The sequence below is a fragment of the Carettochelys insculpta genome, chromosome 1 (genome assembly GCF_033958435.1).
Source record: "Carettochelys insculpta isolate YL-2023 chromosome 1, ASM3395843v1, whole genome shotgun sequence".
Taxonomy (NCBI): domain Eukaryota; kingdom Metazoa; phylum Chordata; order Testudines; family Carettochelyidae; genus Carettochelys; species Carettochelys insculpta.
In genome coordinates this window covers 335,096,526-335,117,747 of record NC_134137.1, presented here as the reverse complement: position 1 = coordinate 335,117,747, position 21,222 = coordinate 335,096,526, and the positions used below count along the sequence as shown (strand labels likewise).

The 21,222-nt window shown below is 48.0% G+C and overlaps 1 protein-coding gene across 2 annotated transcripts in view; it reads left to right on the top strand.

Annotated features, from left to right (window-relative positions):
* TSPAN12 (tetraspanin 12) overlaps positions 1 to 21,222 on the top strand; it is an 86,669-nt gene that overhangs the window by 34,692 nt on the left and 30,755 nt on the right. For both annotated transcript variants that reach the window (XM_075015039.1, XM_075015029.1), the window contains one exon: positions 19,763 to 19,837. In XM_075015039.1, the coding sequence (XP_074871140.1) occupies positions 19,763 to 19,837 (75 nt within the window). The remainder of the gene's footprint in view (positions 1 to 19,762; positions 19,838 to 21,222) is intronic.

Sequence of the window (21,222 nt, the reverse complement as noted above, 5' to 3'; positions counted from 1 at the left end):
AGAGTAAGCCGTGCTAGTCTATACACTATCAAAACAAAAAGTCTGAATAAGTCAGACTATGAACAGGAGGCAGCCAGACAACTCTCCAACACCACATTTTACAGACCTCTCTCCACTGATCTCACTTTGGAATTCCAAAGAAAATTACAACAACTACTAAAGGAACTCCCTGCTGCTACTCGGGACCTCATTAACTCAGACACACCATCTGAGCCACAGCCTGGATTATTCTATTTACTTCCCAAAATCCACAAACCTGGAAACCCTGGATGCCCTATCATTTCAGGTATTGGCACCCTTACCACCGGACTATCCAGTTACGTGGACTCCCTCCTCAAACCCTATGCCACCAATGCTCTAAGCTATATTCGAGATACCACCGACTTCCTGAGGAAATTACAAAACATCGGAAATGTTCCTGATAACGCCATCCTTGCCACAATGGATGTAGAGGCTCTGTACACTAATAGTCCACATAAGGACGGATTACAAGCAATCAGAACCACCATCCCTGATGCCACCACAGCCGATCTGGTGTCTGACCTCTGTTACTTTGTTCTCACACACAATCATTTCCGTTTTGGGGACAATTTATACCTCCAGATTAGTGGAAGTGCTATGGGCACCCGCATGGCCCCACAATTTGCTAATATATTTAGGGCTGACCTGCAACAACGATTCCTCAGTTCTCGTCCCCTATTACCACTCCTCTACTTAAGATATATTGATGACATCTTTATGATTTGGACCCATGGTACAGAGGCTCTAGAAGAATTCCACAGAGACTTTAACAATCTACACCCCACCATCAACTTATGCCTCGATTACAACATGCAAGAGATACATTTCCTGGACACTACAGTACTAATCAAGGATGGCCTGATCAGTACCACACTGTACCGAAAACCTACTGATTGCTATACTTATCTACACCCTTCTAGTTTCCATCCTGCACACGTGACTAGATCCATTGTTTACAGTCAAGCTCTTAGATACAATCGCATTTGCTCTGATCCAACTGACAGAGACCAAAAACTACAAGAACTTTACCAAATATTCATAAACCTGAATTACCCACCAGGAGAAGTAAAAAAACAAATCAACAGGGCCAGACGCATACCCAGAAACCAGCTACTCCAAGATCAGCCCAAAAAAGCCAAGAACAGAACACCACTGGTCATCACTTACAGCCCCCAACTCAGACCACTGCAACGAATTATTAAAGACCTACAGCGTATTCTTAATCAGGATGCCACACTCCAGAAGGCCTGGGTGACATACCTGTTCTCTCCTACAGACAACCTCCCAACCTCATGAGGATCCTTACTAACAGCCACAGTCTATACCCCAGGAACACCAGTCCTGGAACCTTTCCCTGCAACAAAGCCCGCTGCCAGCTTTGTCCACATATCTTCTCTGGAAATACCATCACTGGACCTAACCAGGTTACTCACAGAATCACGGGCACTTTCTCATGCTCCTCTACTAACATCATATATGCCGTCATGTGTCAACAGTGCCCAGATGCTTTGTATATTGGACAGACTTCTAACTCCCTTAGACAAAGGGTCAACGGGCACAAAAGAGACATTAAAACACTCCAGATCCACAAACCAGTTAGTCAACATTTAAATGGAATGGGCCATTCTGTCAATGACCTCAAGGTATGTGTGTTACTGAAGACCAGCATCTGAAGAAGTGAGTTAACTCACGAAAGCTCATGCTCTAAACTTTTCTGTTAGTCTATAAGGTGCCACAGGACCCTTCGTTGCTGCTACAGATCCCGACTAACACGGCTACCCCTCTGATACTTGAAAAGAGATTATCGCTCCTTTGTAGAAAGGGAAACGGACGAATTGACATTGATATTCAAATTCGGAACATTAACACATGGTTTAAATCGGGATGTGAACTTTCTGAGTCACTATAGGGGCTCGTCTGCATACTTAACTCAATCTAATTCTTGATCTTCCGCCCCACCCCTCCACTCTCTGATTTGCTCACCTTGATTATCTTTTTCTGATTTGTCCTCCTTGCTTACTGTTTTTGGTTCTCTGTGTCTTAAATATTGAGTCTGTTCTGGTCTGGATATGGTCTGAAGAAGTGGGTCTGTCCCACGAAAGCTCACCTAATAAACTATTTTGCTAGTCTTTAAAGTGCTACTTGACTGCTTTTTGTTTTCAAATTGCAGATTGACAGTGTAGTGGGGGCAGCTTCGAAATAAATGTTCCACTTCGACATTCCCTTACTCTCTCCTAGTTTTATGGAAGTAAGGGAATGTCAAAGTGAGGCTCTTATTTTGAAGCAGCTCCATCTACACGGTCAATCTGCAGTTCAAAGTCTGCACTTTGAAATTGACGCAGCTGCTATTAATGCTAATGAGGTGCTGAATATGCATGTTAGTGCCTCATTAGTCTGCTTTGAATCGCGTCATTACCATGTCACCTCCGACGTGAGGGGATGAGCATAGAAGCAGCCTCTGTAGGGATTGTGGAAGAGCTTTTAATTCATTTCTTTTTGGGACTCTTGCCTGGAATCATAGAACATCTGAAGAGCCTCAGGGGTGCACAGGCTTAAGGCTGCTTCATATCAGCAGTGAATTGGGTTGTTAATCAGGGAAAAGAAACATTTACCCAAAGAAGCATTTTTGTAATAATTGCCTTTGTGTGAAAAACGAAAAAGAAATTGAAAAAAAAATAATTTGACTAATTTTGTTTGGTTGAGCACAAATATTAATTTTTAATACAAAGCCTATAATACTGCAAGAGAGAAAGATATTAGGCTGTAATTTCCTCAGGACAGGAAGACTGCCTAAAACGGTCTTGTTGAATGCTTAAACCTGATCTTGCAGTGACTATTGAGTCTGCAGAGCCCCATCTAGTTACAAGCTGTGTCTACATGAGCCCCCTCCTTTTGGAAGGGGCATGTTAATGAGGGAGTTTTAAAGATGCTAATGAGGTGGTGCCATGAATATGTAGCACCTCATTAACATAATGGCAGCCACAGCGATTCGAAAGTGCCACTTTTGAATCACGTGTCGCCTGTGTAGCCAGGGGCCTTTTGAAACAACCCCCCAGTCTTTTAAGGTCCCTGGAAGAAGGGGCTTTTGAAGACTGGGGGGTTGTTTCAAGAGGCCCCCAGCAACACAGGCGACGCACGATTCAAAAGCGGCACTTTCGAATCATCATGGTTACAATTAGGCTAGTGAGCCGCTGCATATTCACGGAAGCACCTCATTACCATCTTTCGAACTCCCTCATTAACATGCCCGTCCAAAAGGAGGGGGCTCATGTAGATACAGCCACAGTGTCTGAGCTTTTGCTTGTGAATAGTAATTGTTTGAAGGGTGCATTAATTTAACTTTTAATTTTTTATTAATTTCTTATTAGGGATTGCTGGTAAAGTAAATTTTAGTAACAGAACAAACTGATGTGTCACAGGAGAATATTAATGGGGGAGTGTTTTCTCTTCATAATGAATTTTGGGTTGGTCTAATTTAAAAAGATGATAATGGAAAGCGGACTGAAAGAAATGGGACAAATATCTTTGACAATTACAAACAGAAGGATAGTGATATACCTACAGAAAATAGTTCCAGATTTATAAGAAAACAAATGGGAACAATAGAATGGAATTGCAAACAATTGAAAAAAATGCACAAGTTGTATATAGAATCATGTTTTTGAAAAAAAAAGACACAATGTTGAAATACTGATGAAACTTGCTAAACTGGGACATCTAAACATTAAGAGGCATCAGATATTTTTCACAGCCAAATTGTGTTGAAGAGCAGGATGGTGTTCAGTGGCTTATATTATGAATTAGTGCTTTCAGTCCATTTTCTTGTTGGTGTCCATGTCAGCCATGCAGATATTGACATGGTTACTCAGCAAATAACCCAAGGTTTGAATCAAAAGGATGAATTAACCATGAATCCACCTGAAATGGTTGAGGAGATAGCTGGGGCAACTTGGGAGAAGCTTTCATTGTAGGCATGGATAAACTGAGTGATTCAGTTTCCTTAGCTGCTAGTTTGACTCCTTTTCAAATAATAAATCAAAGTCTGAAAATTGACCTGGGTATCTGGGTGAATCCTGACAATAGCCTCCCTGGTTTGTTAGTTCTAAACTATAACAAAGTTATGGTGACTGCAATGATTTTTTTACTCGACTTTTTGAGGAAGGGTTTTGGTTCCCAATGGTAATCAAACATTTTGTTGGTTGTCAAATGACATTTCCTAGGGTGCAGACAGATGTATGGATGGCTTGCAGAGTCTGAAGCTTTCAGGCTGTTAGCCATTGGGAAATACTACACATAACCTCTTTGAATGTTTTGGCGTCTCTTTCACATACCATGTACGCCAGTCTTTGAGAGTTCTCCTTAAGGTTTCATTCTGCAGCTGCTTACCCTTGGAATCTCCTTTTAGCCCTTGGCCTCCTTTCTCTGCTCTTTCCTGTCATTGCTCTGTGTAGAACATATTGCCCAAAAAGCTGCTGTAAACAAGCATGTCTGGGAAGGTTAGATATGCTGATTAGCCCCTTCAGTTGTCCTAATGTTAGAGTTGCAATTTTTCTGAAGCCTGAAAAACCTGATGTCTCTATTTTAGTGGGAAAGAAAACTGCTTGGTAGAATTAAAAGAAAAAATAGATTTTATTAAATGAAACACAAAACACAGTGTGAGTCACTAATAAACACATTTATTACTCAAATGGAAAGGCACCTATTATCCAAAAAAGGAAAGCTTTTTCAAGATGCCACCTGTTCACCACGCTCTTCAACACCCACTGACAGCTGACACCATCCATTAGCACACTCCCTCTTCAATCACTCTGTGACTTCATCCATTCCCTGTTACCTCTAGGAATCTAGATAGTTCTCTAGCTTTCTTATGGTTTGTCAATGGACCAGGTTCGTGTTCTCAATATTTGATGTGATGGAGTACACAACCATTTGCGTAGGACACCGTATTATAAACTTTGTGATTTTGACTTGCAAGGCGGTTGTTAAGATAGCAAATGGGGTGAGATTCTGACCTGCACCCAGAATCGACACAGAACAGAACTTGCAGCCCAGGCATAAGTGGGGAGGAGTGGGAGAATTTAATCTCCGTTTATATGCCCATTTAGTCGTGGGCTGTTCTCTACCTCCTTGTATGATTTAGACAGCTCTAGGGGCCTATGTAAGGGTGTATTTTTACCCTACAGCTAGCCCTAGCTCTTACTCAGGTGTTTCCCTGATGTCTCCTCTTTCCACAAACATAAAGCTGTCACCCAAGTTGTGGGGTGTATTCAATCTGTGTAGCTGGCATATCTGGGGTATATAGTGTAGAATTCAGGTTCTGTTTTCACTTAGGCTGGTAATATGCCCACTTTGCCTAGGATAGGTCACTAGAATACTGATAGTCCTCCTGGACCTTTTCACAAATCCAGTGCCTTTCGCTGGGAAAGGATCCTGGAGTGGCTCTGCTTACTGCAGCCAGAAGAACCATGGGGATGTAGCAACAACGAGGAGGACACCATGTGAGCAGTGTGATCGCTAGCAGCCAGGCACAGCTAATTCCACTGCTCAGACCCAGGCACTAAACCCTCATGCTAACTCCATGGTAAAGATGTACCTAAATCCTGGCACCCTCTTTGGATTGTTCTTCCCATTCTCACCTCAACCTGGCACCCCCCTCCTCTATGCTTTGTGGGGTGATGAGTCCTCAGAAGTCAGCCTGATGGCTGTCTTATTCAGTATAGCTGCATCTACACGTGCACGCTACTTCGAAGTAGCGGCACTAACTTCGAAATAGCGCCCGTCATGTCTACACGCATCGGGCGCTATTTCGAAGTTAACTTCGACGTTAGGCGGCGAGACGTCGAAGTCGCTAACCTCATGAGGAGATAGGAATAGCGCCCTACTTCGACGTTCAACGTCGAAGTAGGGACAGTGTAGACGATCCGCGTCCCGCAACGTCGAAATTGACGGGTCCTCCATGGCGGCCATCAGCTGGGGGGTTGAGAGACGCTCTCTCCAGCCCCGCAGCTCACTGGTGGCCACATGGAGCGGCCCCTTAAAGGTCTCCTCCCCCGCCCTGACTGCAGGAGGCTGAGGCAACGTGCAGGCTCCTGCCTGCACACGCGGCGGCGAGCCTGCACAGCCCTCAGCCCCTGACAGCAGCCATGGCTGCCCAGCAGCGCCCCCAGGGGACCCCCCCCCCCCAAGAGGAGCCACAGCAGCCAGGGCAGCCAGAGGGCCACGCAGTCTGGGAAGCGGCAGCGGGGCCCCTCTTGGACGGAGGCCGAGATGCGGGACCTGCTGGGGCTCTGGAGCGAGGAGGAGGTGCTCCAGGTAATGGGGAGCAAGAGGCGGAACGCGGATGCGTTCGCTCGGCTGGCCGATGGCCTGGCTGCCCGGGGTCACCCTGCCCGCACTCCGGACCATGTCCGCAGTAAGGTGAAGGAGCTGTGGCAGGGTTACGCCCGGGCCGGGGATGCGGCCAGCCGATCTGGGGCCGCCCCTGTCACTTGCCCCTTTTACAGGGAGCTCAGGGACATCCTGGGCTCCCGGCACACCTCCTCCCCTCCGGCCACCCTTGACACCTCGGCTGACGAGCCCCAGCAGGCCCTGCAGCCGGGCTCTGCCCCGGAGGTAAGCCCCGCACCCCGGGGGCCCCCCCCGGAGGCCATCCCCGGGACATCGCGGCAGGAGGAGGAGGGGGGCTCCTCCTCCACCGATTCCAGCCTGCAGATCCTCCTCCTGCCATCCCGGAGCAGCAGCAGGGCCTCGGACCCCCGGGGATCTCCGGACCGTGGGAGCGGACCCACAGGTAGGTACCCCTCTCTGGTGGACACCCCGGGGCTTATGGGGCGGGGGGAACAGAGATGTGTCCAGGGCCCCCCACACGCTCACATGGCCATGGCCCCAAGGACACCAGGGCCATGGCCCTCACAGCACTGCAGCCATCAGCCCCTGCCCCCCGCCACCCTGCATGACAGTGCCATGCCCCATCCCCGGGCCAGGGGGGAGCGGAACCTCGAGGGGCCCCCGGGCGGAGGGGGTGGGACACCCCGCAGCAGCAGCATGCGATGGAGTGGGGGGAGTGCCAAAGGGAGACTCAGGCTACATATGAGCCACCCGAGCCGAGGAGCTCCCAGGGCCAAAGGAGGATCCTGGCGCTACAGCTGGCAGGTGACACCTCTGCCCTGAACAAACAGGAGGGAGGAGCCGAGCTGGCTTGGAATTGGGGGGCGAGGGCGGGGGCCACAGGTAGAGGCTAGGGGAAGGGAGAGCTGGTAGGCAGCCAGCCAGAGGAGGGGGAAAGCTGCATCCCAGAGGGGCCCCCCTTGGGGTCTTCTCCCCACGACGGGTTGGAAGGACTGTCTCTTCCGACAGCTGGTGCTGTCACTCCTGCCAGAAACTGGCCATCTGTGGCCTAAGAAACCTCTCCTGCTCTCAGACCCTGGGGGGTGAAGTGAGAGTCGCTCCCACCAGGGGACGGGGTGCAGGGCAGGGGGACCCCTGAACCCCATCCATCACAGCAGCATCTCCCGGGGACGGGGATGGGGAACCTGCAGCACAGGGCGGGGGGGGACAAAGGCCACGGCTCGGGGCCCACACTAACGCCTGTCTCCATTCTTCTTTCCCCCCTCCTCTCCTGTGTCCTGCACCTGCACCATCCGAAGGACCGGAAGAGAGCGCCGGCGATGCATCGGTCGTCCCGGAGACCCCTCCGGGACCCTCGCTCCAGGGCAGCCCCTCGGCCGAGGAACGACCGGCCCCGCGGAGGGCCAGACGGCGGACCCCGCGCCTGCTACCGGCGGCGGCCACAGACCCCCAGCTGCTGGCCATCTTCCGCCGGCAGCTGGAGGTCTCGGAGCAGCACCTCCGGCTGCAGGAGCAGGCGCTGGCCTGGCGCAGAGAGGCATGGGGGGCCTTTCTGGATACCATCAATCGGCTGATTGATTCCCTGGCCCCCCATGCCGCGCCGGCCGTGCCACCGCCCGCCATGCCCGCTCCTGCAGCCCCACCACCTCCCCGCGAGGGCCACCGCGCCGAGGGACCCCTGGAGCCACCCGCGACTCGCCGGCGCCGCTACCTTCCGGTGGAGCCCGCTCCCACCCAGCCGCGCACCAGACTGCAGGCCCGCCGGAGCTCCCGGCCGGCCACGCCCACTGCTGGGCTGTAGGGGCGAGGGGCCCGGGACGTGTCCCCCTCCCTTGTTGGACAGACTTTGGGGACTGGGTGGGTGGTGTGGGTGTTTCCCCTGTTTGCCCCGTCCCCCCCGTACATAGTTCTCTCCGTTCTCCTCCCTGCTTTTTGTTTTTCTTTTGATGGCGCACAGTGCTTTCATTTTTATTGTTGTACATAGTTTTATTTGTGCCCATCTTGGTTTTGTTGAATGTTTGTCCCTCCTTTTTGGTTTCTGTTTCACATATATATATTTTTTTATATTAAAAAAAAAAAAAAAAAAAATTCGTGAGGACAAAAAAAACATTTACGTTCACCCACAAGTTCGTGCTGTCATTTCTCCTGGACAAGTGCGGGGGGGCAGTGGGGTGCTCCATGGTGTGGGCGTTGGGGCAGGAGTGTGGGGGAGGAAGGGGCGGGCAGTAGGGGGCCTGGGCACAGTTCACCCCGCAGCCTGGTCGTCGAAGTGGGCCCGCAGGGCCTCCCTGACCCGGGTCCCCTCTGGGTCCACCTGCCGACTGGGGGCAGCAGGTGGCTGGAGGTGTGCCCTGCCGGCCTCGGCGGCCCAGCCCTGAAGAAAGCTCTCCCCCTTGCTCTCCACGAGGTTGTGCAGGGCGCAGCAGGCACCCACAATCTGGGGGATGATGTTGGGGCTGGCATCCAGGCAGGTGAGGAGACATCACCATCGTCCCTTGAGGCGGCCAAATGAGCGCTCCACCACCTGGCGCGCACGGTTTAGGCGCTCGTTGAAGCGCTCCTGGCTGGTGGAGAGGTGGCCCGTGTAGGGGCGCATGAGCCACGGCCGGAGTGGGTAGGCCGCATCCGCGATGATGCAGAAGGGCATGGTGGTGTCCCCCAGAGGGATCTCCCGCTGGGGGATGTAGGTCCCCGCCTCCAGCCGGCGGCACAGGCCCGAGTTGCGGAACACCCGGGCGTCGTGGGTGCTGCCAGGCCAGCCCACGTAAATGTCCTGGAACCGTCCCCGGCTGTCCACCAAGGCCTGCAGGACGACTGAATGGTAGCCCTTCCGGTTGAGGTATCAGCCTCCACTGTGGTCCGGGGCGCGGATGGGGATGTGAGTCCCATCCAGAGCCCCGAAGCAGTTGGGGAAGCCCAGGGTGGCAAAGGCGGCGACAGTGGCACGTGGGTCCCCCAGCCTCACGAGCCTGTGCAGGAGCATGGAGTTGATGGCACGCACGACCTGCAGAGAAAGCACATGGGACAGCCCCAATGAGGGGTGGGTAGGGTGTGCATGGCCCTGGCCCCCCTGCCCTGCCCTGCCCTGGCTCCCCTGCCCTGCCCTGGCTCCCCTACCCTGCCCTGCCCTGCCCTGGCCCCCCTGCTCTGCCCTGGCCCCCCTGGCCTGCCCTGGCCTCCCCCTGTGGGTTCTCTTACCTCCATGAAGACAGCCCCGACGGTGGCCTTTCCGACGCCAAACTGCTGCCCCACGGATCGGTAGCTGTCCGGAGTGGCCAGCTTCCAGACAGCGATGCCGACCCGTTTCTCCACAGGGAGGGCACGCCGCATGGCAGTGTCCCGGTGCCTGAGTGCGGGGCTGAGCCACTGGCACAGCTCCAGGAATGTCTGTCGGGTCATCCTGAAGTGGCGGACCCAGTGGTCGTCGTCCCACTCCCCAAGCACCAGCCGCTCCCACCAGTCGGTGCTGGTGGGGTAGCTCCACAGCCGCCGGCGTGTGAGGCGGGGGGTGGAGCGGGGTGCTGCAGGGGGAGGGGCTGAGCCCTGCTGCCCTGGGGGCATGTCCTCCCCTGGGGCAAGAAGGTGCTCAGCTGCCCCCAACATGACAAGAGCCAGGGCAAGCCCTGCTCCTGCCGGGAGGGCTGGGTGGACCTCTAGCTGCTGCTGCTGCTGCTGCTGCTGCTGCTGCTGGGGGTCCATGACTGCGGCGCTCGGGGTCTGTGTGCCTATATGGCTCGTCAGACCGCGTGCTGTGCAGGCTGTGTATGTGGGAGGGGCCCTTTAAGGGAGCGGCTAGCTGTTGCCCCGGAAGCGCTAGTCCGCCCGTTGACCCTGTCTGCAGCTGTGCCTGGCATCCCTATTTCGATGTGTGCTACTTTGACGTGTAGACGTTCCCTCGCTGCGCCTATTTCGATGTCGGGCTGTGCAACGTCGAAGTTGAACATCGACGTTGCCGGCCCTGGAGGACGTGTAGACGTTATTCATCGAAATAGCCTATTTCGATGTCGCAACATCGAAATAAGCTACTTTGATGTAGGGTGCACGTGTAGACGTAGCCTATGTGTACTGGGGAATTCATCCTCTGGCAGAAAAGTTTTTTTTGTTGTTCTGGACCTTTTCACTGAGAGAGATTTCTCTTTAAACCCTCTAGTGGTGTGTGTGTGTGTGTGTGTGTGTGTGCATGTTTTAATTCAGGGATTGAAATTAGAACCTAATATGTCTATATAAAAAGCTGTTCAGGGTTTCTCTGTACTAGATCATACATCTCGATTTTAAAATATATTCCTATTTTCACTGCAAATACTATTAGGATGATTTTAAAGGGTGCTAAAGTCGGCTTTCTTACCCCACCTTTCTCAGGTGACGTAACAGGAAGTTTGAATGTAAAAGGTCAAATTAATGCTATTGTGGAAGCAGCGTTTTATTTTAAGTCAATTTTTATTGGCCTCCAGAGGTATCCTACAATGCTCCAAATGTGTCCATTTTGGCCACTTTCACATCTGCTGCTCTCCAGGTGTTCAGGAAGTAGGTAGCAGGAAACTTGGGAATTTGAATTGATTTTCTTTCTGGCCAGCATGAATAGCAGACCTCAGGAGCAATCGCATCTAGCCATGAGTTCTAGCCATGATTCTAGGCAGCAGGGAACCTTCCAGGATCTCAATTTTGTGTGGGTGGATCAATCTGTGCTGAGTAAACACCAGGGATGCTCAACAGTGCCAGGTGAAAATCAAGTCCCCACCCCGGCCTAGATGGCTTCTGGGCTGTGTGGACCATGCTTCCAGACAGTGGTATATTCTACCCTGCATGGGCTTTCAGTGCTTGAGAAGGCTTCTTCCCTTCGCAGGACTTAGCAGGAGAGGCTGAGAAACTTGTCTTCTGCACTTCACACTTTACAGAGCTGCCCCTCTCAAGCTGCCATGCGGCTGATGGGCTGGCCACCTCGCCCCACGACCATATGGGTAGCCCCTGCTCCTGATACGACAGGACTGCTGGGCTATGTGCACTACACCTCCAGACAGTGGCACGGCCCTATCCTGCCCAGGGTTTCAGTGCTTGAGAGGGCTTTTTCCCTGCACAGGATTTAGCAGGAGCGAGTGTGGAACTTGTCTTGTGCGCTGTACGTTTTACAGGGCTGCCCCCTTTCCTTTGCTCTTCCCACACAAGGTGCCATGTGGCTGTTACATGTTTAAGCAGTCCCTGCTGGAACCATGTTTCAGGACATCTGCCTCTGCCCTGTTCTTCACTGGATATTTTTTAAAGAGCACTGTCTTCTGTCCCTTTTTAAAAAGTAACCCCAACCCAGCAGGTTCTTCGGTTAAAGACCGTATCCTGTGCTTTCCCTGCAGGGCCACACCTCCTTCCAAAAGCAAGTGGCTCAAGAGATTATTTCCTATGAAGAAATGGAGCCGGTAGGCTCTCTCTCTTCCTCCCCTCTCCACACAGGCTTTTTTAATTCTTGGGTGGGGTCAGCAGACAACCGTCTCAAGGGTTCATCTTTCCTCAACTTTTCTGTCATCTAATACTTTCTTAACTTTTCCTTCCCTTCTTTTGCCTTTAGTTTGGATTCCATAATGAGTCTTGGTACGTGAGCCCTTACTAGTTCTCATGGGGTAATGGCTCCTTCCAGCACTCTAACCACTAGACACCAGTGCCCTCTGGGATTCCATAACGAGTCTTGAAGTAACTCTGCTTGAGCCACTACTACTTTTTTGGGCTCCTTGCCTCATTCCAGAGACATCCGTGTAATGGCTCCTTCCAGCACTCTAGTCACTAGACACTAGTGTCCTCCCAAAGCTGGGGAGAGGACACAGGAGTCCTGACTACCAGCCCTCCCACCCTTTCCCTTACTAGATCCCACTCCCAGAGCAGGAAGAGAACATGTCCTTGTATCTTCTTTCTTGTGAAGATGGTGGTCCATGTGGTCACTACGGATGATTCCATTGGTAGCTACACCAGCTACAAGTGGCACTTGGGTATCATGGACTTCACCAGGGGAAGAGATTCTTCGGGCCAGAAGTAGTCTACTCTGAATTTACGTGACGTAATGACAGTACTTGAGCCACTACTGTGCTCCAAGCATATTGGCACATCAGTAGCCAGCTCTGACAGTGGCAATCATCAAAGCCCCCTGAGGCATGGACAAGCTTCGGGGAAAAATGGCTATTTGTTTTCAGCGGTAGGGGGGAGCGAGAGCAATGCACTCTGGGATGATGACATCACACACCCACAAACACTTGTGGTGACTTTTTTTTCCCCACAAGACCCTGGAGCAGAAACCCAAAATGCAATGGGGCTGCAGGAACTGTAGTATGGGAGCCCACAATGCACTGCAGCCTCAGTCAAATTCAGGAAATTTAGTGGGGACATATTAAATCAACTTTGTGAGCAGGTGTGGACATTCAACTTCGACTTTATAAAATCTAGTATTACAAAGTTGACTTTAACAAATTTGGTTCATTCCCAAATGTAGACATTGCCTCAGATATGTTGTATTCATGTAGGTGGTTCAGAGACATGGTTCCAAATAAGAAAAGTCTGCAGCAATTCAACAGAAACTCTGTGTGTGTGTGTGTGTGTGTGTGTGTGTGTGTGTGTGTGTGTGTGTGTGTGTGTGTGTGTGTGTGTGTGTGTGTGTGTGTGTGTGTTTTAAATTAAATGAAATATTTCACCCCTACCTGCGTCCCACAATCCTGCTTGCCGTACGTCAGTAATGGAGAGAGGAGTTTAGTCACAAGTATATTTACCTATTGCATGGAAAGAATAAACAAAAATCCTGCTATTTAAGATGTTATCCATTATGAGCATAGGGAGAATGTCCAAGGCAAGTGGGAGTCTGTATAAGTACAAAGGATATACTTTGTGATGTTTCTTCTGAATAAAACATTTATATTGCTGCTTATTTTGTATCCATACTTTACATCTGGCTATGTTCAATTACGGAATGAAAAAGACCGCTCTCTTTAGGATCAAAAGCAGTGGGAGAGTGATTTTATGTCATGAGGTACTTTAAAGTATGGCATACTGGCTGTGTCTACACTAGCCAAAAACTTCGAAATGCCCATGCAAATGGCCATTTCGAAGTTTACTAATGAAGCGCTGAAATACATATTCAGCGCCTCATTAGCATGAGGGCAGCTGCGGCACTTCGAAATTGACATGGCTCGCCGCCATGCAGCTCGTCCAGATGGGGCTCCTTTTCGAAAAGACCCTGGCTACTTCAAAGTCCCCTTATTCCTATCTGCTCATAGGAATAAGGGGACTTTGAAGTAGCCGGGGTTCTTTTTGAAAAGGAGCCCCGTCTGGACGAGCCGCACTGTGCCGAGCCACGTCAATTTCGAAGTGCCGCAGCTGCCCTCATGCTAATGAGGCGCTGAATATGTATTTCAGCGCTTCATTAGTAAACTTCGAAATGGCCATTTGCATGGGCATTTCGAAGTTTTTGGCTAGTGTAGATGTAGCCATTCAGTGTTAATGGCTGAGCAGAATGGGAGGATCTGGCACGAGTACCTTTAAAGCTGACACAAAATGTCTCAACTTCAGTGCATGGGACAGTGATTTTTTTTTGCTTGCCAGTGCTATTTTTGCATTTGTGACTGAATGACTGGTTATTTTGACTAAGACCAGACTTTTTGCTACAATATGGTCTATGCTTGTGACTTACTCATTTAGACTAGTAAAAGGAAATATGAGCAAAAATCATGACACAGCATAATAAATGAAAATCTAGCTTGACCTTTTAACGTTACATGGAGGCAAAAGGGAAAAACTAGGAAGGCACAGGTTCTGGGGCATAGTGAGTTTGTGAGTGAGTTTGTGTTTTTACCAATCACATCAGAAGGGTTTCCTAGCAATAGTTTTCTGTTAATTTCAATGACCATCATGTGCACACAGTAAAAATTCCTGATATTTTGACTGATTTCCAATCTCCTCCCACCAAATGAAATTGATGGGTAGTAGGTTCAAAACTAATAAAAGGAAATTTTTCTTCACACAGCGCACAGTCAACCTGTGGAACTCCTTGCCGGAGGAGGCTGTGAAGGCCAGGACTCTATTAGGGTTTAAAAAAGAGCTCGATAAATTTTTGCAGGTTAGGTCCATAAATGGCTATTAGCCAGGGGTAAAGTATGGTGCCCTAGCCTTCAGTACAAGGGCAGGAGGTGGATGGCAGGAGATAAATCACTTGATCATTGTCTTCTGTTCTCCTTCTCTGGGGCACCTGGCATTGGCCACCGTCGGCAGACGGGATACTGGGCTGGATGGACCTTTGGTCTGACCCAGTATGGCCATTCTTATGTACTCCACCAGCCCTACAACAAAATGTAGGGCATCTAAATTAGCATAAGCAAAGTAAATTTATTACCACGTTTCATGTTGCATTTTTCTTTTTCTGTATTTCCTATTTCTCTTCTATGTGCAAATTTCATTGTCGTCTTCCATCCAGTCTGTATTTTCTCTGGCCTTTTTACATATTACATAGGACAGTTTCTCTGCTGTGCCCAGGTTTTACTTCTTGCCCATTGATTCTGTGCTCTGGCCTTGGTAAAGCTTAAGGGTTTAGCTTGAGGGCTGCTGTAACTTGCCCCAGCTAAGTATGATCTCCTGAAGACTGGGAGTAGATGTTGTGCATTGTTGGTCTGTCCTCCAACACATCTTTCGCATCAGAGACTACGGGAAGGGAGGTGCACAAGCTGGCTGTGCTGATTTTATTTCTACACACACACGCACACCTGCTAGAGACTCCCCACCTTGTGAGGTCTCTCCAGTGGGGTAGCAAAGGAAATTTCTCCTGCTTCTGCACCTCCAGGAGGTATATCTTAACCTCCCTAGTCTCTAACGTCTCTCCCCATCTCTGTTAGCTTGGAGCTCCCAGTCATCACTTTGTTTCTCTTCCTCTGTCCCCTCAGTTTCTCTGCCATCCCCTCCCAGCCGGGCTTGCTTTGTGCACTGAAAGTGAGCAGAAAGGAGGATCCTCAAAACTCCTGAGTTCAGTTCCTTCCTTCTACATCCTCCCTATTCCCAGGGCTGCAGTACTGAAAAGGGGGCAGCAGATTCTTTAAGCTCCACAGGCCACTTGCACAGCAGTTGCGTATCCTGAGGGCATGGGAGGAGTTGAGTGAACGCATCTGTCGCTGCACAGATGGTCCAGCTGCCTGTGTTGGGTCCAGGTATTTAGAGGGCTGACTTCTGCTGAGAAGCAGTTTCTCTGCTTAGCTGCTGCATCTGTCTATGGACAGTCTGCATTATCCACTCAGGAGAAGAGTAGCAGAAGAATGATGTACTGCTGCTTGTTAGCATTCACTTTGGACTGAATGGGGGCTGAAGGTTAGGCACTCACTCTCTCATCTGCATGGCGCAGCAGCATACACTGTGTCCCTTTCCTTAATGGCATATTACCTTAAATAGAGTGCTTTCTTCCAGTGTTTTAGTCATTCAGATTCTCTCAAGGATACATAACTTTTTTCCCCCAGAGCTGCTGCTGGAAATGTCATGTTACAGTAGTCCCTCGAGTTATGCGAGAGTTGCATTCCCACGCACCCTCACATAACTCAAATTTCACATAAGTCGGGGAGGGGCGGCTGTTTTCCCCAGCAGAACGTGCGTTCTGCATCCGAGGAAGCAGCAGCAGCAGCACCTGGAGCTCCTTCTGAAAGGTAAGCCCTGGAGTTGGGGAGGGTTTGTTGGTTGGGGCTGTGGGAAGGGAGCACGGGGGCTAAGCCTGGGGTGGGTTAGTGCTGGGGGGGGCGGTAGGGGTGAAGTTGAGCCAGAGCCATGTGGGAAGGGAGGGGGGCTGAACTGGGGTCGCGTGGGGGTGGGGGGTTGAACCGGGGCCATGGGGGGGCGGGGTTGAACCGGGGCCATGGGGAGCATGATTTTGAGTTGTGCTTAAGTGGCAATTGAACATTTTGAGGGAATACTGTATTATAGATACAGCTCTTGGGCCAGTTACAAGATTATGAATCATGTAAACTTTAGGGAGGCTTTACGCAGCTGTAATTGAGAGAAAACTGGTTATCAGCCACAAAGGAGAGAGTGAAATGACAGAGTTTTGAGGATACCTCCTAGTTGAGAGGTTTCTGCTTGTGTTCCTATTGGATGCTTTGTAATATTGATTATTGATATAGGAATTTGAATTGTGGGACTGTCAAGTGAGTATGGAATGGGTTTGAGAGTCAGAGAGAGAGCATCGTCCTTTTCATCAGGGGAATAAGAACTTTTTTCCAGAATCCAGCCACTCAACCCACAATAGCAAGAAATTATTTAATTAAACCTTTGCCAGGAAACCAAATTCTAGTAACTGCCAAATGCAAGAAATTTCTGATGTGAGAAGCTGCATTTGTTTTGAAATTCAGATTCTACTGGGAATTTGTTTGGGAATGCCAGAGTAGGAATTTCAGCCAGCAAGAATCTTTGTAGCTGGCAACATGAAAATTAAGGGAAATAAATGTACACTATAATTACAGGAGTGTTTCCACAGAGCTTCTGTAAGACTGATGTGTTCTGGAACTCACTAATTTCAGGGACAAAGAGGAAGCCGTGCTAGTCTATACACTAAAGTGCTACTTGACTGCTTTTTGTTTTAATTTCAGGGAGTTCTAATATTTTCCCAAAATAGGAGCAAGAAGTGAAGTACATGTGGTGGTAGACATACTTTAATATCATTGCAGTAGTTTAATTATTGCAGTGCATTTTTGTGAGTAGAGTCTGCACATATTGTGTCTTCTCGCAACTTTGTGAACAGAGGGTGGGCTTCTTAAAGAGTCAAAATAATCGATCCTGAAAAGATAGGGTGTGCACATAACTAATCCTAATTCTAATGTGTCAATTCTAGCACCTATTTGCTTTCCTTAGTGGCTTCTGGTAGCTGATTTACTGAACTCTTGGCATGTCATGGTATAAATCCTCTCCACCACCTCCTAAATCATGAGTGTGACGGACCCGCTGCATTCCTTATGGAAAATATGCATAACTCTGAGATGCCTATTGTAACCCATTGTTTTCAGGGGTATAATCTGCTGATTAAAATGCTGGTTATTTGAGAGTTCTGGGTAATACAATGCCACATAAGAAAGTGTATCTAATGAGCCCTTCCTAGGCATATATTTTGCACAGAGAAAGACAGATTTATTTGGGGTTTTGATCCCTTGGGAGAGTTGATTTCCTGGGTGCTCTGACCTAGCACTGCACCTCCTAGAGCTGTAGTTAATCAGTGTAGGCACTGTTCTGCAGGGGAATGGTAACACCAACTCTGCCTTGATACCAAAGAATCTGGCTCACCAGGACAGAGTGGTGGGGAGCCCCAGAGGGCAAGAAGGCGGGTGTCAGTGGCCTGATCAGCACATGGGGAACATCCCAAGAGATCTGTGATCGTACTTTGTCACAATGAGAATGAGCTTAAGATCTAACACTCCTGGTTCAGCACCCCTTTTTTCCCCCCCTACTTTGCTACTGGCTATGAGACAAAGGGAGAAGTTCATGTCATGCATATTTGGTTGTTATTTTTAATAGTATTTATTTTCTTGGCATCCTGTCTGGACAGCAGAGAACATGTTTCACAGCTGAAGTTTTTAGTGCTGTGCAGAGAAGGTAAGAAGACATGGTTCCCTGCAAACTGAGTTTATAATCCAAACAGATAGAAAAGCAAGCAGGGAATGGAATGTAAGAAAAGTGCGATGACTGAGTGGTGGCATTTGCCATGTTGTATTATTAATTCCAGTATTTTTATTCTTTTTCTTAAAGCTTATCGACGTACAGAGCTGTCGCTGATTAACTCCATGTGTAGACTCTCATTTATTCCAGAACAAGAGTACCTTTGTTTCTGTTTTGTTTAACATGCATTCAGAGTGACCTGTCAAAGCATTTTTATTCTGGAATAAGGTTGGCATGTTTATCCTAGGAAAATGAAGGCTGAGAAGGGTTAGGATTTCTGTCTATAAATACGTTGGGGGTTAAACAGCAGGGCGGGAGAAGAGCAATTTAAGCTAAAGGACAATGTTGAGGTAAAAAGTGGGTATTAAGTGGGTTTCCCTAGCAGTAAAGGAGAACAAATAAGTATTAATTTAGATTGGAAATTGTTAGAAACTGTGTTTCTAATCATGAGGGTGAGATTCTGGAACAGCTTTCCAATAGCTCCAGAGTAGTAGGGGCAAACAACCAAATTAGCTTTAAGATGGAGCTTGATAAAATTACACATGGATTATATGAGAGGGTTGCCGATACTAAAAGGGGACTGGACTTCCTTTCTCTTCCTTTCCCAGCATCCTATAAGAGTGTTCGGACATGGAGTTAATCAGGAGCCATTAATCAAGAACAACTCTGCTTATAGACAAACCCTCATCAGGTCTGTGCTTCTCTGAGAAGGAAATAGAGCTTATAGGCCAATTGTAGAGGAGGAGGAGGAATTGTTGTGTTGTGAACATGGCTTTCTAGGTCCTTGTCTCACTGAGCAGTAGATTTGTAACTCCAGCCTAGAAAACAGGCAGGTGGGAATGGCCCATGGGAAACAGGAGTCTAAGGGCCAGTGCAGAAGAATTGGGGAAGGAAGGTCCTAAGAACAGTCAATTTCAGGAGAAAATCTTGGTGGGAGATCTCTGTTGTATTAATTGTATTTGCGTTCAAATAAAGCCAACTCCTAGAAGAGGTGAGAGTTCGGAAATGGGGTCTTTGTGCTCTATTGAGGACTGAAGGGACTCACCTCACTACATGGAAGAAGAAGATATCACATGTACACTTCAAATAAAAGCAAACTAAACTATCTTTTAGAGTTACAGCATGAGTTTCGCCTTCTGTGCTGCTTCAGCTCACAAGTTCAAACTGGTTTATTTGATATTGCACAATGTTTGTCTTAGTATTTTATTAACTGTAGAATTTCCTTCTTGCTACAAACATTTTGAAGATTTTCACATCTGTCATATATTCATATTGTTAATTCTATGTGGTTTCAACTCCTGTAGTTATAAATAAGGAACCATAGAAAATGATTTTTTTTGGGGTGGGGGTGGGGGTGGGGAGGGGGTGAGGTGTGTTGGTTTGTAATAATAAAATAAAATAAAATTAGCCTCTTTGGAATTTTTTCTGTTTAAAATGTCATAGTCCTGTTTCATGAGGTAACTTGGAAATTAATTCATATCCCTATGGAAATCCTTGACATTTCATATTACATCAGTTAGAAATAAGCCACATTTATTTCACCATTGTCACATTATTTAAACTTGCTTAGAGTCAAAAGGTAAATTACAGGGTTTTATTTCATGAATCATCATACCTTAATGCTTTGTAGTTGTCTGAAAATGTAATGGTGTTTTGAAATATTTTTAAAATACTTAATAGCTTTTTTTCATAATTTTAACTTCAGTGTAAAAATATAACTAAGATTTTTTTTTTCTGTGTTTCACAGTATTTTGGAAGTTTGCTTGTGATATTCTGTGTTGAACTGGCCTGTGGTGTTTGGAGTTATGAGCAGGAAAATACGGTGAGTCAGAAAAGGAGGCTACATTATTAAACAAAAGAAAACAAAGATTTTTCATTAGCTATCTATTCTCCAACTGTTGTATTGCACTTCTTTGCTTGCTTATGGCTCTCAGTCACTCTTCTATTAACTGTGTGTGTGTGCGTGCGTGTGCGTCCCTCCCTCCCCCCCCCTCCCCCCCCCCCCCCATGGGTCTAGTCTGAAATTTTCACCCTTTCAAAATTAGACCTTTTTGGTCATTGTTTCATTTATTAGTTAAGCAAGTTCCCCCTGAAGTCAAATAGGAGTTTTGACTCAGTATGTGTTGCAGGCTTAGATTCTATGTTTTGAGGAGATCGGGGGTGGGGCAGAGAGTTTTATCCAAGACTTTCACTTTGGCTAAATCTTGCTGTGCTGTATGTCAGCAGACAGTGTGTTCATTCCATAAATGACTTACTGCTTGCTGAGGTCATTAACAGTGTCATCTTAAACTATAAATGCCTTTGTTTTATGTGAAACATGTCTTAGCTATAAAACAGATTTCTGTAAGCTTCTAAGGAGGTTTTTAATCTCCCAAGTAGTATTTATAACTGCAGCAGTCTTTAATCTCCAGGCTGGAGACTTGTATCCATTATAAAGGAAAAGTTCTAAGTAGTGAGCAGAAAACAAACTATCATGTTTTCCTACTTTCTCCTATATCATCTTGTGTTGTTTTGAATTTGGTACCTATTTATTAGCAGAGTGACAAATATTTCCTCCAGGCAGCCAAGATATGCCCATGACACTCATCTTTTCAACAGCAGCCAGTGTGTAGCAATTATACTGCAGTAAAAAGGGAGGGAGCTCATTTGGTATTTGTACAGTACTGGGACCAAAAGAATTTCTGGCAGATCTGCACTCTAAAATTATGTGGCAGCATTTTGTATCAGAACTCATTCCCTTGCTATACAGATTCCAGAGTGGTGTTATGCTTCTAGTATAGCAACATTTAAAAATATCACTGTGCGTAAATGTCAAGTTGCATTGATATGATACATTTTTAAATTGGGAAGGTAGATATGACTCATACCCTGGGCACAGCCGCCATCCTTGGGGTTCTGCCAGAGGTGACGGTTATAACTAATATGCATGGCTGTACAGAGCCTTGTCAGTAGAGGATGCCAGTATGATGCATTGAAGGGGAGCATCCTTCCAGTTCACTAGGTATATCCTCCCCTCCCCACAGCCAAAACCATCCATTTTTCGGAATACCTTAAAGGGGCTACCATCCATGCTGGATTGGATTTCTGAGTACTTTGGCCCATTGTGACTTCATCCCTTCAGATGGATAGTCTACCAGTGGGACCCATAAACCTTACATGCATTAGAAGAAGTCAGCATTGATAGGAAGACCCATCATCTTCTAGAGA